Source organism: Drosophila ananassae, chromosome 3L, assembly GCF_017639315.1.
Source record: "Drosophila ananassae strain 14024-0371.13 chromosome 3L, ASM1763931v2, whole genome shotgun sequence".
Classification (NCBI taxonomy): domain Eukaryota; kingdom Metazoa; phylum Arthropoda; class Insecta; order Diptera; family Drosophilidae; genus Drosophila; species Drosophila ananassae.
In genome coordinates this window covers 16,023,957-16,036,922 of record NC_057929.1, presented here as the reverse complement: position 1 = coordinate 16,036,922, position 12,966 = coordinate 16,023,957, and the positions used below count along the sequence as shown (strand labels likewise).

At 46.9% G+C, this 12,966-nt stretch overlaps 2 protein-coding genes across 5 annotated transcripts; both read left to right on the top strand.

Annotated features, from left to right (window-relative positions):
- The first annotated feature begins 170 nt into the window (after nucleotides 1–170).
- LOC6494115 lies at nucleotides 171–12,958 on the top strand. 4 transcript variants are annotated; one of them, XM_032451066.1, is made up of 19 exons: nucleotides 171–468; nucleotides 2,639–3,033; nucleotides 4,672–4,727; nucleotides 4,778–5,010; nucleotides 5,093–5,280; nucleotides 5,537–5,632; nucleotides 6,437–6,648; nucleotides 7,021–7,177; nucleotides 7,524–8,049; nucleotides 9,076–9,367; nucleotides 9,523–9,776; nucleotides 10,446–10,868; nucleotides 10,926–11,156; nucleotides 11,224–11,364; nucleotides 11,469–11,654; nucleotides 11,740–11,925; nucleotides 12,046–12,129; nucleotides 12,348–12,413; nucleotides 12,652–12,958. In XM_032451066.1, exons 2-19 carry the CDS (start codon nucleotides 2,718–2,720, stop codon nucleotides 12,755–12,757), a joined length of 3,753 nt encoding a protein of 1,250 aa, XP_032306957.1. In that variant the 5' UTR covers nucleotides 171–468; nucleotides 2,639–2,717; the 3' UTR covers nucleotides 12,758–12,958. The 4 variants fall into 4 exon arrangements, with proteins under 4 accessions (XP_032306957.1, XP_032306956.1, XP_032306958.1 ...); XM_032451065.1 differs by having other exon boundaries at nucleotides 171–760; XM_032451067.2 differs by having other exon boundaries at nucleotides 171–760; nucleotides 12,559–12,958.
- On the top strand, nucleotides 3,378–4,610 carry LOC6494117 (UBX domain-containing protein 2B). Its single transcript, XM_001960897.4, has one exon. It carries the CDS (start codon nucleotides 3,483–3,485, stop codon nucleotides 4,578–4,580), a length of 1,098 nt encoding a protein of 365 aa, XP_001960933.3. The 5' UTR covers nucleotides 3,378–3,482; the 3' UTR covers nucleotides 4,581–4,610.
- Nucleotides 12,959–12,966: the final 8 nt, after the last annotated feature.

Below are 12,966 nucleotides of genomic sequence, written 5' to 3'. Positions count from 1 at the left end.
CCAGTCTAAAACGAAATTTAAAAGATTCTAATTTCCCGCCTGATTTTCCTCCGACTAGAGATAGTATTCACCATACGCCTCTTTTCCATTTTCACTCGCTGCTTTGCGGGAAAATTTCTAAGTTTTCTTTTCCGATTATTTGAACCTTAAACCTTTTTTCTGACCACCATTTCAGTCGTGTGACGGCGGTGGTCGAGCTATGTGGTTGATTGGCTGAGAACTCGGAGGACCTACATACAAAACTCATTGCTAATTATGTGAAAATTAATAATTAATTGCCCAACAATTGTCGTGTTAATTGCGTTCAGAGTAAACAGCGTAAAATCAACGCCAAACGATTTTAATTTACAATCGTGGACAAAGCACTCTAACTAGTCAACTATTTGCATTTAAATTGTGTGTTTAATATCGAATCGATATCAACTCGATTTCGGTTTTCCGTTACCGTCAACCGTCGAGGTAACGACGGTATGTTCACTCAAATAAACGAACCGACACCAGTCCGCATATCAAACTAATTGGAATCAAATTTAAATAGATTCCAATTAAAAGCATGATTTGCAAATCTAAGCCCATAATCACACCATATATGCATATGTGTAAGGGGTGAGCTATTTTGTGAGTGAGTGTTTAAACCGACAGAGACAAACAACTGCCATTAGAAAGAGACGGAGTGAGTGCAATAGAAAGAGATAGAGAAAGGGCTGGGAGCTGGGAGCTGCTACTCGGCATCCATCAATTAATTGGTGGCCCAAACGAGGTGCGTAAGTTCATTTGGCGTGCAATTTATTAATTAATCGAATTTGGCTTTTGCAAAAATTAGAGCGTTAAGTCTGACTCATTTTCTGAATTTGTTGATTGCGAATTGGAGAAAATATTTTTGGCATATAAAAAGGAAAACGTTTGTTAATGGTAGTCGATGAAATTTTTACATTTATAAATATGATGTGTTTTGGCTTAAAATATTCTCTTTTCATATTAAAGTTGATTTTCATTCATTTATTTCAAGCTTAATTATATGTTGCAATCATAGTTTGAAAAACCTTTTTTGAAAAACCTTTAAGTACAATATTGATTTAAAATCTTCACAAAAAACGTTAGTTTGTAGACGAGACCTAAGTTCACATTTCCTGCACATTTCCAATTGTAAAGTAATTCGAATAACTCCACTGGTAAGCTGCAAAGCAAGCTCTTCCAGTTTGTGTGACCCAATGCATTGAACTCTGCCACCTCGCTCCATAATACTCCGGGCAGTTATCATTGAAAGGCTTTTACTAATATCTTTCTAACAAGCCGTGCTATGGCTACAATAATAGAGAGATAATAGCTGACAACAAGTCCGCACACTGCGTATCGAGTTGCCTTCGAAAGAGCTTGTCGAGCAAAATCGAACGCCTTGACTCGTGTTCACTTTACCAACACATAGTAGCATATCTATATACGTTTGTGTATATACATATATATATAACATACCCATTATACTGTTTAAGTCGCCAATGCATCGGGTATCGAGTTTTAATGACCCACTTTCAGACAGAAGACTGTTTAAGTTCGGGCCGGACATTTGTATTGGTTTGTTCCAATTCCAATTCTGCAGCAACGTGCAAATCCCAGGGCGGAGCAATTAGTATGGCCATTGGGCAACATGAATGGGCGATAAAGGCGGCAAACGTCGTATTGTCAAGGAAAACAAATGAGTCGAGTGGCCAGCAGAACTTGAGGGGCTTCTTCTTCAGTCCGAGCCCGGGGTAGCCGCACTTTTTCAGTGCCCGAAACAGATCTCTATTCCCCAGACACACAAAGACACAAATACAATTTCCCCAACACAGATACAGATACAGAAACAGATACAGTACAGATACAGATACAGATACAAAGAAACAAAGAAATGGCGAAAAGGATTGAGAGAGAATTTTTGTTGTATCTGAAAGTCATTACCCATGGATTCTAGCCATAGCAGAAGGTGAAAGAGAAACTTTTCGTTTTATTTTTTTGGCCAAGAGCGTGTTGACAACATTGGAAAGGGCAAAGACAGAGCCAAGCACAAACAAAGCGAAAAATGAAATTAATAGAATTAACAGGTGAAGAATTCAATTCAAGGCGACACCCAGGGACAGCAATTAAATGGGACAGCCGAACCTTGACAGGCTATCAAATAAGGTTCGACATACGCTGCGTATACGTAATATTCAGCAGTGAAAGTACTGCGTATACGTAATATTCCAGTGGGCGTGTGTGTGGCTGGCTAGCCTAGAATTTGAACGGCCCTTTAATAAATAAATTTAGGCCACCGGGAAATTAATTTATTTGAAAAATATGTGCAAATTCCTCACGTGGCAGCAGTATTCATTAATTTGGTATATGTCACATATCCCCACTGAGTTACTAGCCGTTCTCCCCTAGCTAGTTACTTGGGTTCATCCCCACACATACATATGAATGCATAATTGGAACATAAAATTCCAAAAATATTTTACAACATGCCCTTGCTGGCCGATGCTTTGTTTTTGTGTTGCTGGATCCGAAAGGGATCCCTTCCCCACAGGCTTACTGGCTGTCTGGCCCCGGGGCCCGAGGCAGCCTCTGGCTGAAAGGCTCTATTCATGGTCATGCCCGTTCCGCATTAATTCATTTGCAGAAAGAAGGGAAAACTGCCTGGCCGGCAGCCAACAAACACCAAAAAGCAAACAACCAAGGCAGCCATCATCCGGCCGAAGATGGACCAGCGTAATCTAACACTGCCAACGCCAGCCGCAACAACAATTATGTCCTCGTCATCCGCAGCAGGAGCTGCTGTAGCCGCCGTAGCAGCCATAGTCGGAACTGGAGAGCCAACAGCATCTGCGATGGCATCGGCAACAACAATAGCATTAGCAACAGCAACAACAGCACCAACAACAATACCCCCAACAACAACACCAGCCACATTTTTTACCTACAGCATACCAGGCATGGACATAGCGCCAGGACCATTTATATTCACCTACGTTAGTGAATTTTTATCGCTTATCACGCCCGAGGAATTGCCGCTGGGTAAGTCCCGCTCCCTGCCTCCTGCTCTCCACCACCCTCTCCTTTGTGAGGGGCGTGTCCTGATGTCCTGTCCGTTTTACTACATGCTAGTATGTGTGAATATTGGACGACATGGGAGGTCGTGGAAATGTAAATTGAGGACATAGACTAGTAGGTGGTCGTAGGTGGGGTTTTCGAGTTAAAATGTATTAAACAGGGTTTATTCCTAGCGAAGCATTTTTTTTGGCAGCGTTTTGCGCAAATTCTCAAGGTTTATACAGTTTTGATGGTCTAGGTCCTTCAGTGGTACAAGTTGCGTCCCTGAACCTTATAATCGAATCGAGGTATTATCGAATCAAGAGCTGAAAGCACAGGCGGCTTAGCTACAATGATCTGACCCTTGAAAAAAACATGTTTATCTAAATTCAATCCATCGGAACTGTCCCGGAATTGGTGGTGTGGCTGCCCAGATGACCGATGAGCAGAAGCTGAATACCTTTATGCAGAGGCATGGTGTGAGGGAGGAGGTGGCCCGCCGGTACTTGAGTGCCAACAACTGGGCCCTGGATTTGGCGAGCAACATCTATGAGTCGGATAAGGCTGCCAAGAAGGACGAAACACCAAAGAGTCCAGAGAAAAGCGAACGGTCAAAGAAGTCGGATAAATCGGAGAAGCCAGACCCTTCGATTGCGGAGAGTAGCCACCGGGATCTGCAGTCTCTGCGGAGTCAGCACTCGCGCAAACCACCGGAAAGTGATGGCTACCTAGCCGAGGTTTCGGAAAGCTCTGCCCATGACGTGGCAATGAATAAGCGTGTGGCCATCGACGACTCCACTCCGGCCCTGACCACCAATGACAGCGATCGGAGTCTGCGCGTCTGGGGCCATGGGGTCCCGCTGGGCAGCGCCCATCCCATTAACCCACCACCAGCCCGAGCCACCACGGAGGACTCTGACACGGAACCCACTGACGACGAGCACACCATGGTCGTTCTGCACCTCTGGTCCGAGGGATTCTCTCTGGACGACGGTACCCTGCGGCCATATGCCGTTCCGGAAAATGAGCGCTTCCTAAGGGCCGTATTGCGCGGCGACTTCCCCGATGAGATGGTGGACAATAGGCCCCGGGTCGAGCTGAGTGTCCAGGATCATACAAACGAACGTTTCCGCACCCTCTCGCGCAAACAATTCCTAGGTCCAGGTCGATCTTTGGTCAATCCCTCACCAAGAATAGCCCTGCCCATACCAGGATCACAGGTTGCGATGCAGGCTGTCCAGCTGAACGAACGAGCTGCCATGACCACGGTGCAGATGCGACTGGCGGACGGTAGTCGTGTTGCAGGCCGCTTCAACCTCACCCACAATATCGCAGACCTGTATCGATATGCCCGATTGGCCAGGCCCCAGTTTTCCGATCGCAGCTTCGTCCTGATGACCTCTTTCCCGCGACAGGAGCTCCAAGAAACGGACACACGCACCCTGGGGCAGGCCAATCTCTGCAACGTGGTGGTCATCCAACACCTAAACGAGGAGCAAGGGGATCCAGTGTCGAGTGATTCCTCCGAATAGCTTGTAAAATAAATAGTCTGATAAAGTGGATTCCGCTTGTTTTTGGGAAAAGGGTTTAGTTTAGACAAATTTCTGTTTTAAATCTTTTCAGAATCCATTCGCGATGTCTTACACAAAAATGTTAGCCTGGTGGACTTTGCCTCCAATGTGAGTGTTTTGATAGAGAAGTTTCCTTATTATACGAACTCCCATTTCAGGCCATTAAGATCGAGTCTGGTTTTATTGCCCTGATGAGCGTGTTCGCCATCCTGGCGCTGGTTCCGCTGATTGCCACCTGTGCCTGGTGCTGCGGCCGCCGCTCCACCCAAGAGGAGGTGGACCACATACGCAGTGCCCCCTGCAATATCCGGGACGAGGCGCTGGAGGAAAGCTTACGCTGTCGCAAAAGTGCGGGATTGGTCACTCTGTGGATTGTCTTTGTCCTGCTAACGTGAGTTAAGATCTTTGGAGAGAAACTTTGCCCGGGAGGGGAAGTATCGGGAGGGAAGTAATTTAATTTCTCTATTTTGCAGGCTGAGCGACTTCAGCATATTTTACGCCAACAGTCGCCTGTCCGCCGGAATCGAGTCGACGCCCGAGATGGTCAAGTCAGCCGTGCACGACGTGGAGGTCTTCCTTAAGGACACGCATCTACAAATCAAACACAAACTGGATAATGGCTTTCACGTTTCCGTGGAGCGGGTCGTCAAAGACTTAGAAGGTCAGTGCGGTGGGGCGACGCAAAAGTTTGCCATTTTCCGCCATTTTGCCATTTTACCATCTCGCCGTTTCTGCCATTTTGCAATCGCCTTGCCAAGTTTCGTGTGGCGCCCCATACTCCGTACTCCACATCCATTTATAGCCTTCGATCCATCCATGCACTCACTATATGGTGCTAAAACTTTCGCACTGCACTCTCTCTCAAAAGCCGAGGATGTAAATATATGAATTTATATGTCCGCCTCTTCTCTCCATAGACGTGGATGTTCTCCTTGGCGAACCGATTCAAGCGGAAATATCTGCACACACTGGCCTTGAGCTGGCGTATGATTCACTGACGACACTTAGCTTGGGTAAGTACCAACACCGAGCGACCAACCAGCCATCCGTATACAGGGGATTCGGGGTGCTGGTTAAGTGCTCCCAGTGCGATAGCCATGCAATTGTCTGGTTACGGACTTGACCCAAATTCCATTCTTTGTGGCGTGGAAGCCTGCATGGTCAGTAGGCCTAGATGTGCTGTTACCATTACCACCATCGCCCCCAACACTCCCCCATTGGCCAAACATGACAATAAACCAGGCCCAATAAATTACATTCCCCGAAGAGTGCGTCCTTTTGTTAGATGACCAAGCCCATTTTTTAGGTTTAAAATTTAGATTTTTACTGAGACTTTAATCCACGACATCCCTTTCAAATTCCTTATATATTTCGACCATCATTTTAGTTCCTGTAGCCTAGTTCCCCCTACCTGAGACCAAACAATTGGATAAATCAGAGCCCGAAGGACATCTTGAAAATCAGCAAACAGCGGGAACAAGCCAACCGTAAACACGGTCTGGAGCGGCTCAAGAAAACCGATTGTTTGTCCTCAATTTCATTAGGGGAATGCAAACGGAAAGGTCCTCCAGGTCTCATCCTCTGCAAGATGGCCGAGATGACAACGCCATTATGCTTCTGCCGTCGAACACAATGTGTAATTTGGCCTCATGGCCGCCGTCCTTTGACTCCTGGAATCCACTGTCCCACATCATCCCATCATCCGAATGCTGTCGCCCCCATCTGAAAATAAAATACGCTAAAATAGCGCTGCAAATATACGACTTGTAGTTGTAATAAAAATAATAATAATATTTTCGTGCATTTGTCGCTGTCAGCGAACGCGGAGCTCATCTATCGAGTGCTCATGCTACAGGAGACCGTCGGCCGGGCATTGAAGCTGTCCCAGGAGGCGGCGGCCCGGATGGAGGAGCTGCAGATCCAGTTGTCCGTGCTGCAGCGCCAGTGCACGTACCGCGACCGCCCTCTCTGCGACACGTTGCGTATACGCAGTTTCGAGGAGAATGGCGTGGTTGATGCCCTGAAAACTGTAAGTTCGCCGGCTCGATTAAATCCTATTTGATACCTGGTGTTTAAGAAGGGATATAGGGTATATAAAGATTCTTTGAAAAGTCTATTTTTTAAACCAAAAGCAAAACAGTTATAGCTAAATTTATTCCATAAAATATCTCACTTAATCATGATATCCATTTTTGAATACCAGGTATCTTAAAGTTGTAACTTGTCATCTGACTTTCGTTACTTTTTCCTTGTCCTACGTATAAATAATTTGTACTTTTGCTTCCTTTTCGACCCTTTTATTTTCCCATTTTGAACTGCACACTGAACACTGTTTTTCTAATTCCACCATGGTATATCTTATTTCCTGGACAACGACAACGAAACGTTGACAATTTGTCAGCTGCAAGAGGACCAAAGCATCTTCCGTATGCGCTACTTGGGCGAAATTGAATTTGGTGCCACTGTCAAAAATCTGACATCGGAAGTTGGCGTGTCACGTTCCATTTTCAGCAATTTCCCGCAACAAGTTAAACATGACACGGCATATGAGCGGAACTGTGAGTACACGGCAATCAAAATAAAAGGAACTTGTAGTGAGAACTCTATTGGAAATTTATTTTACTCATACCCTCCCACCCAACTAATCGCCAATGACTAGTCTGTGCCCTGGCCCCAAGATTCAATTATGCCACAGAAAGCTAAAATGTACAATTCAATCAATAGCACACCTGTCCGACTTCCCATCCAGCCTTCGTTGGTTCCCCCAGATTCACAATGCAATTTCCGCAACAAGAAGGATATTCCAAAACTTCTGTCCCAGTTTAGCCCAATATTAATTAGTGTCATCTGGTTCGGGTCTGTGTGGGCGATAATTGAATTGTTTTGCCAACTTACTGTCCACAGACACACTGGAGCAACTGGCCACCATTCGACACCGGACGACTGCCAATGCCCAGCAACTGACCTCCACGATTAATGTTCTGCTGAAGCGACTGGAGGGCACCTGGCCCTCCATGCAGCCCGCCTACAACGAGCTGAAGGAGTGGGCCGATGCCTACTGGAGTGTGGGCTGGATCGCCGGCATGGTCATTGTCTGGGTGATGCTCTTCATGCTGATGTCCTACTGCTGTTTTCTCTGCGAATCGAATGCCAAGTCCGGAGTGGTGTTCTTCATAGCCGTGATGATCATTTGCTTGGGTAGTATCTGCCTCACGGTTTACGGAGTCTTTTCCCTCGCCATTGGCGGCAATGCCGAGGTGTTTGTCTGTCGATCTCTATACGACCAGGACTACGACATGCTGGGTAAGCTACTGGATAAGCCCGGATATGCCTATGCACGGGAGCCCCAAACGGGTATCATTGGTGAACTGCTGCGTCCGGAGGGCGTCAACCGGTCGGTGGTGAATGTGGGTCTCGGTCAGGCCCTCAGGTGAGTCGACTCGAAATCCTTTCCAGCCTACCCACTAACGTTGTACGTGTGTGTGTATATGTGTATCCAAACTTCCCAGGTAGACCAAACCAATGTCCAAAAAAAAGGCCAGCGTTGAAGTAACGAATTTTGTTATCCAATTACTTTGATACTGTACGTGCCTGTAATTTTGATTGCCTCCCCAAATACCAAGTTCCTCTTTTTTTGCTGTACTATATGAAAAACGAAATGTACTCCAGGTTTAATGGTTGAATCGATTAGCAGTTCCGCAGGAAATTAAGCTGACATCTGTGCAGAGAGAGAAAATATCAAAGATGTTAGATGATTATTCAAGATAGTCTTTTATGTAAAAGATCTTCCTCGTATCAGTTTTCATAAATCAAAGCTATTTCTTAAATCCCCTGCAGAAGCACTTAATCGATTCAAAAGTGATTACCCAATGCTGGCTGTGATTATTGTTGCCACTCTGGAAACTTTTCCCCTTCCGGACGAGCCGAAACTTGGGCTGACCAGCTCTTAAGTCCTGGCAACCGCAAGGCACTCTCTCCCTCTGAAGTGAAGAACTTGTTCAGCTTCGACATCCCATCCATCCCTATCCGTACACTCTTAACCAAACGGAACAGTACGGAATACTAGTCGTTCCTAAGCCGCAAAGTTTTGAAAGCCCAATGAAATTTTGTAGCCACATGGCACTCAATTTTCCACAGAACACACCAATGCCAATTCAGCTACCCACCGCCCGCTTGCCACCCAAGCACCACCCATCCTGCCGGCAGCACTGGTAACCGCAAAATTTAAGCACGATTCCAATTATCCTGCAGATACAAAATGCACATGCATGCGGCAGGAAGGGGGCATAAATTGCCGAATATGCAGAGATGCCCCTGCCCCATCCTGCCAAGCTCCCTTTGCCCACTACCTCTAACCGGAAAGCTTCCGTCTAGCCCCCTCCGAAAAGCACCCTCCGAAAAAAAAGTACATCTAGCCAATCTTTTGACTTTCTTTGACAACTTTTGGATGCAACAGAGGCTGCGAGCAAAATCAAGCATCGTACAATGTCTTTCAATTGGATGCATTCGTGAATACCACCAAAATAGCCGACTTGAAGCAGTTCCCCAAAGTGTCGACGGCCATTGATGCGATTTCCGTATCCGGGCGAACGCTTCTCTCCCTCACGCAGTCCATCCAGAACATTTTGGAGAACATGCTGCAGACGTCCTCATTCAATCTGACCACGTACCGCAGCAGCGTGGGTGCACCCACTCCCGAAAAGGATTTGGCCACGTTCATTGATCAAATGCAAAGAGTGGCCTTACAGGTGAGAGCCCAGCAGCCCAGCCGCCCAACCTGCCAGCCACCCAGCTGATTAGTTTCAATTAAAAGGGGGTGCCTGCTGGTACCGCCGGAATTTACGTGCACTGAATTAAGCCGCATTCCAGTCACTCATCCGGCTTGTTTTTGTTTCTGTACCAGATTCAGGATGTGGCCACGTCCTCGCGCATGACAACGCTGGGCAGCCGGTCGAAGCGGTTGCAGGCCTCGATTCTCCAGCCCCTGGAAAATCTCCAGAACGAGATTCTATACCACCTAACGGCATTGGAACTGCAAAGGGATCCTTGGGCCAAGCAGGTCAACCAGACACTAAATCACCTGAAGAGCATCCAAGGATATCTGGAGAACAAGGCCGGAGAAATATGTCATAACTTGACAAGGACCTACACAGATCGGTGAGATTAATAGTTACTTAGTATCTTCTATGTAATTAAAAATATCTTAAATAATCTTTTAAAACATATTTAAACAAGAGTCGAATATCCACACCCAGTATTATGAAAAACTAAACCATGTTAGCCAAAGTTAATTGCAGCAATTTCCAGTGATTTTCAAGCCAAAAGTTAGGAGCTCCGATGGCCACTTTTAGCCACTTTTTCGACCGCCCGTAGCACTTGAAACAGAATTCTCAGTCGTACTGTCCGACTGACTGTGTGTTTGAGTTTTATTATTGTGTTTCTCTTTCCGGGTAACTGGCAGTGAAACAAACAACTCAAACAACAACTGCAGCACTGCCTGCACCCTGGAGTACTGTACATAGTTTCCGGCTTTATCAGATAATTGAAAGTCCTAATCGTTTGATTAAGTTTGCCAAGTGTCATGATTGCATTTTCTGTGTTTTTCCTAGTGTGCACTTTACGTGTTACCACAAGCACATGAGAGAGGTAGTAAATGCCCTCAATGCCAAATATTTTTGGTACTTGAGCCTTGAATCTGAATCTGAATGGCTTTTGGACCAAATGAGTTTTAGTTTTTGAATCTAATTTCCTACAATTAAGGACACTTATGGAGCAAGGGACTCTATCTTAGTATGTTTATTTATTAATTCATTACTCACCCCATAGCTTGAAGGCCTACTTGACCAGCAGTCGCGCCACCATGGAGTCCCAGCTTGGCGACACCACCACCAAGTGCCGACCCTTTTACGACACCTTCGATGCCAGTCGCACCTTCCTGTGCCGCAACATGGTCGATTTCATCAACGGGCTGACCTTCTTCATCTTTCTGACCCTACTCCTTTGGGCCATTGGCACGCCAGTGGGCCTGAATCTGATTACCATCCAGACGCGCCTCAATGTTATGCAGGCGGCCCAGCAACGCAGCAAGAACCGGCAGAGGAGGAGCGACCGCAGTCCGGACAGGGAGACTCGCGGCGAGAGCCGTGGTCGGAAGAAGCAGCGGACGAGCAGTTCCAGTGGACGGAGTGGCAAGCGGGAACAAAGTCGGGAAAGAAGCACCAGCAGCACGGCAAGGCAGAGGCCACCACTGTAAGTCTAATATGTTCCTTCCAAAAATATATGCATCATATTCTCACCTTCAACCAGACGACGCACTGCCACGGAGGAAACCCTGGACTTGGCGGATGAGGACTCTACTCCATCAAGAAATCAGCAGCAACAGCAGCAGCAGCAACATCAGCAGCAGCGCCGACAACAGGAGACGGAGCGGGAGCGGGTGCGCGAGCGGGATCAGCGAAGCCGGGAGCGGGAGTTGAGTCGCGGCCGTGACGTATCCGCCATAAACACGCCCGTGCGCAGTCGCAGCCGCCAACAGTTGTAAGTCATGGCCATTCCATTAGACCATAATCGAACCATTTCAAATTCATGGCATCCATTGCATCAGGCGCCACGATCCCGAGGATGACAATTGGGGCTCATCCAGTGGACCCAGTAGGGCCAACTCCCGGGAAAGGGAGCGCGAGACCAGTCAGACTAGAAAGATTCTCAATATTTGGCAGTCACGTAATAAGATCAAGACGCCACTGTAAGTTCGTGTCCCAATTCTTAGATCCTTTCTGATTCTGAAAAAACTAGAACCCCTTTTTAAAAAATATCCCTTTTCTGGATATGATTTCTGTTCCCGTAAAGGCACCGTCAGGGCACTGAAGAGTACGACCTTGACGATGCCCCTCAGGACAGTGGGTGGCGCTCCCAGAATCAGAGCCAATCTCAGAACTTCAATCCGAACCAGAACCGTTTAAACTCCAGTGCCAGTCCGGAAACTCGCACCGAACCGCGTACCCAGCGCTCCAATCTCCGTACTAAACAGAAGTTGTAAGTGACCCCCCATTGACCCCGTTGAGTGACCACCCCCGCCACTCTCTCTCTCTCTCTCACTGCCCCCTCTCTCTTGTGCCAGACGTAGTACCAACGCGGATAGAGCTAGCAGTGAAACGGTCCGGCGCCCCGTAACCCCCGTGCTGAACGTCAATCCGGACATTCCGGCCGCCGTTCCGATGCCCCGCACACCGATGCGACTGAAGAGCCGGGTGTCGCTCACCGCCCGAGCTGTGCAGGACATTGTCAACAAGCGGAACCAGCGCCTGTGAGTGTCTCCGTCCCGTACGAATCCTTGACCCACCCGCAGCACCACCACAAACACCCACTATCACCCAGCAATGACATATTTTTTCATAAAAGTTTAATTGGAAAATTTTCCAAACAGGCAACGCACCGGCACCGATGAGTTCGATCTGGACGAGAGCGATACCTACGGAGCCGGAGCCCATTTGGATGCGGATGTTGCGGCGTAAGTAATGGACTTCCTTCTTAGAAATCTTAGGAATCTATAAAGAAAACCCCGAGTATTGCCACCTCATCCGATTCATTCATGGGCTCTAATTTTTCAAGTGGGTTGCCCATGAATTATAGACTGTGGATTCTTAAGATTTCTGGCTCACCATGCCAATAATCCGCTAATGAAAACCGTCCAAATGACAATTGATTTTTTTTTGTGTTACATTTCAGCGCTCGGCGTACTCCGCCCCGCGGTGCTCCGCCGCCACCGCCGCCGCCAACAGCCGGCTTGAACAGGTTCTACCAACGTTATTAACCGTATTCAGTTGCCAATGAGTTTGTTTTTTGATTTTGATTTTGGTTTTTTGATTGATTTAATCGAATCTTGTGACCAGACAAGAGTTCCAACCAAAACACACACAAATTCTTATTGTGTTCACAGCGACAAAGTCTATATATTCTGAACTTACTTTCTCCCCCTCGGCACTACCACTCACGCGATACGTGATCTGTATCCTTGTTGGAGGATATGCAGTGGCGATCGAACGGTGCGCTGGAACGAGGACGACAACGAGGACTTTGTCTTCGAGGAGGCCGACGCCCCCAAGGACCCCATGTACTTGAGCCACAATCTCCACTGATCTTGCTATCCCATCGATTATCAGCCACCATCTCGAATATTAAAGTTTGATTTTTGTAGCTCACCTTTTAACAATCCGTAGTTCGTAAATGAAATGTAGCTATAGAGACGATTCAATATGTTTTTAGGCATTTAACAGGCGTAAATAAAACTGCATAATCTGTAGCCAATTAATTGGCCGCGACTAATCGTAAATAAATAACAACTATG

Bases quoted from the DNA above. Each gene is read 5' to 3' on its own strand.
- LOC6494115 (XM_032451066.1), top strand. From the start codon at position 2,718: ATGGACCAGCGTAATCTAACACTGCCAACGCCAGCCGCAACAACAATT. The intron at 6,649-7,020 runs GTAAGTTCGCCG...ACAATTTGTCAG, and splicing joins TGGTTGATGCCCTGAAAACT to CTGCAAGAGGACCAAAGCAT. The intron at 8,050-9,075 runs GTGAGTCGACTC...TGGATGCAACAG, and splicing joins GGTCTCGGTCAGGCCCTCAG to AGGCTGCGAGCAAAATCAAG.
- LOC6494117 (XM_001960897.4), top strand. From the start codon at position 3,483: ATGACCGATGAGCAGAAGCTGAATACCTTTATGCAGAGGCATGGTGTG.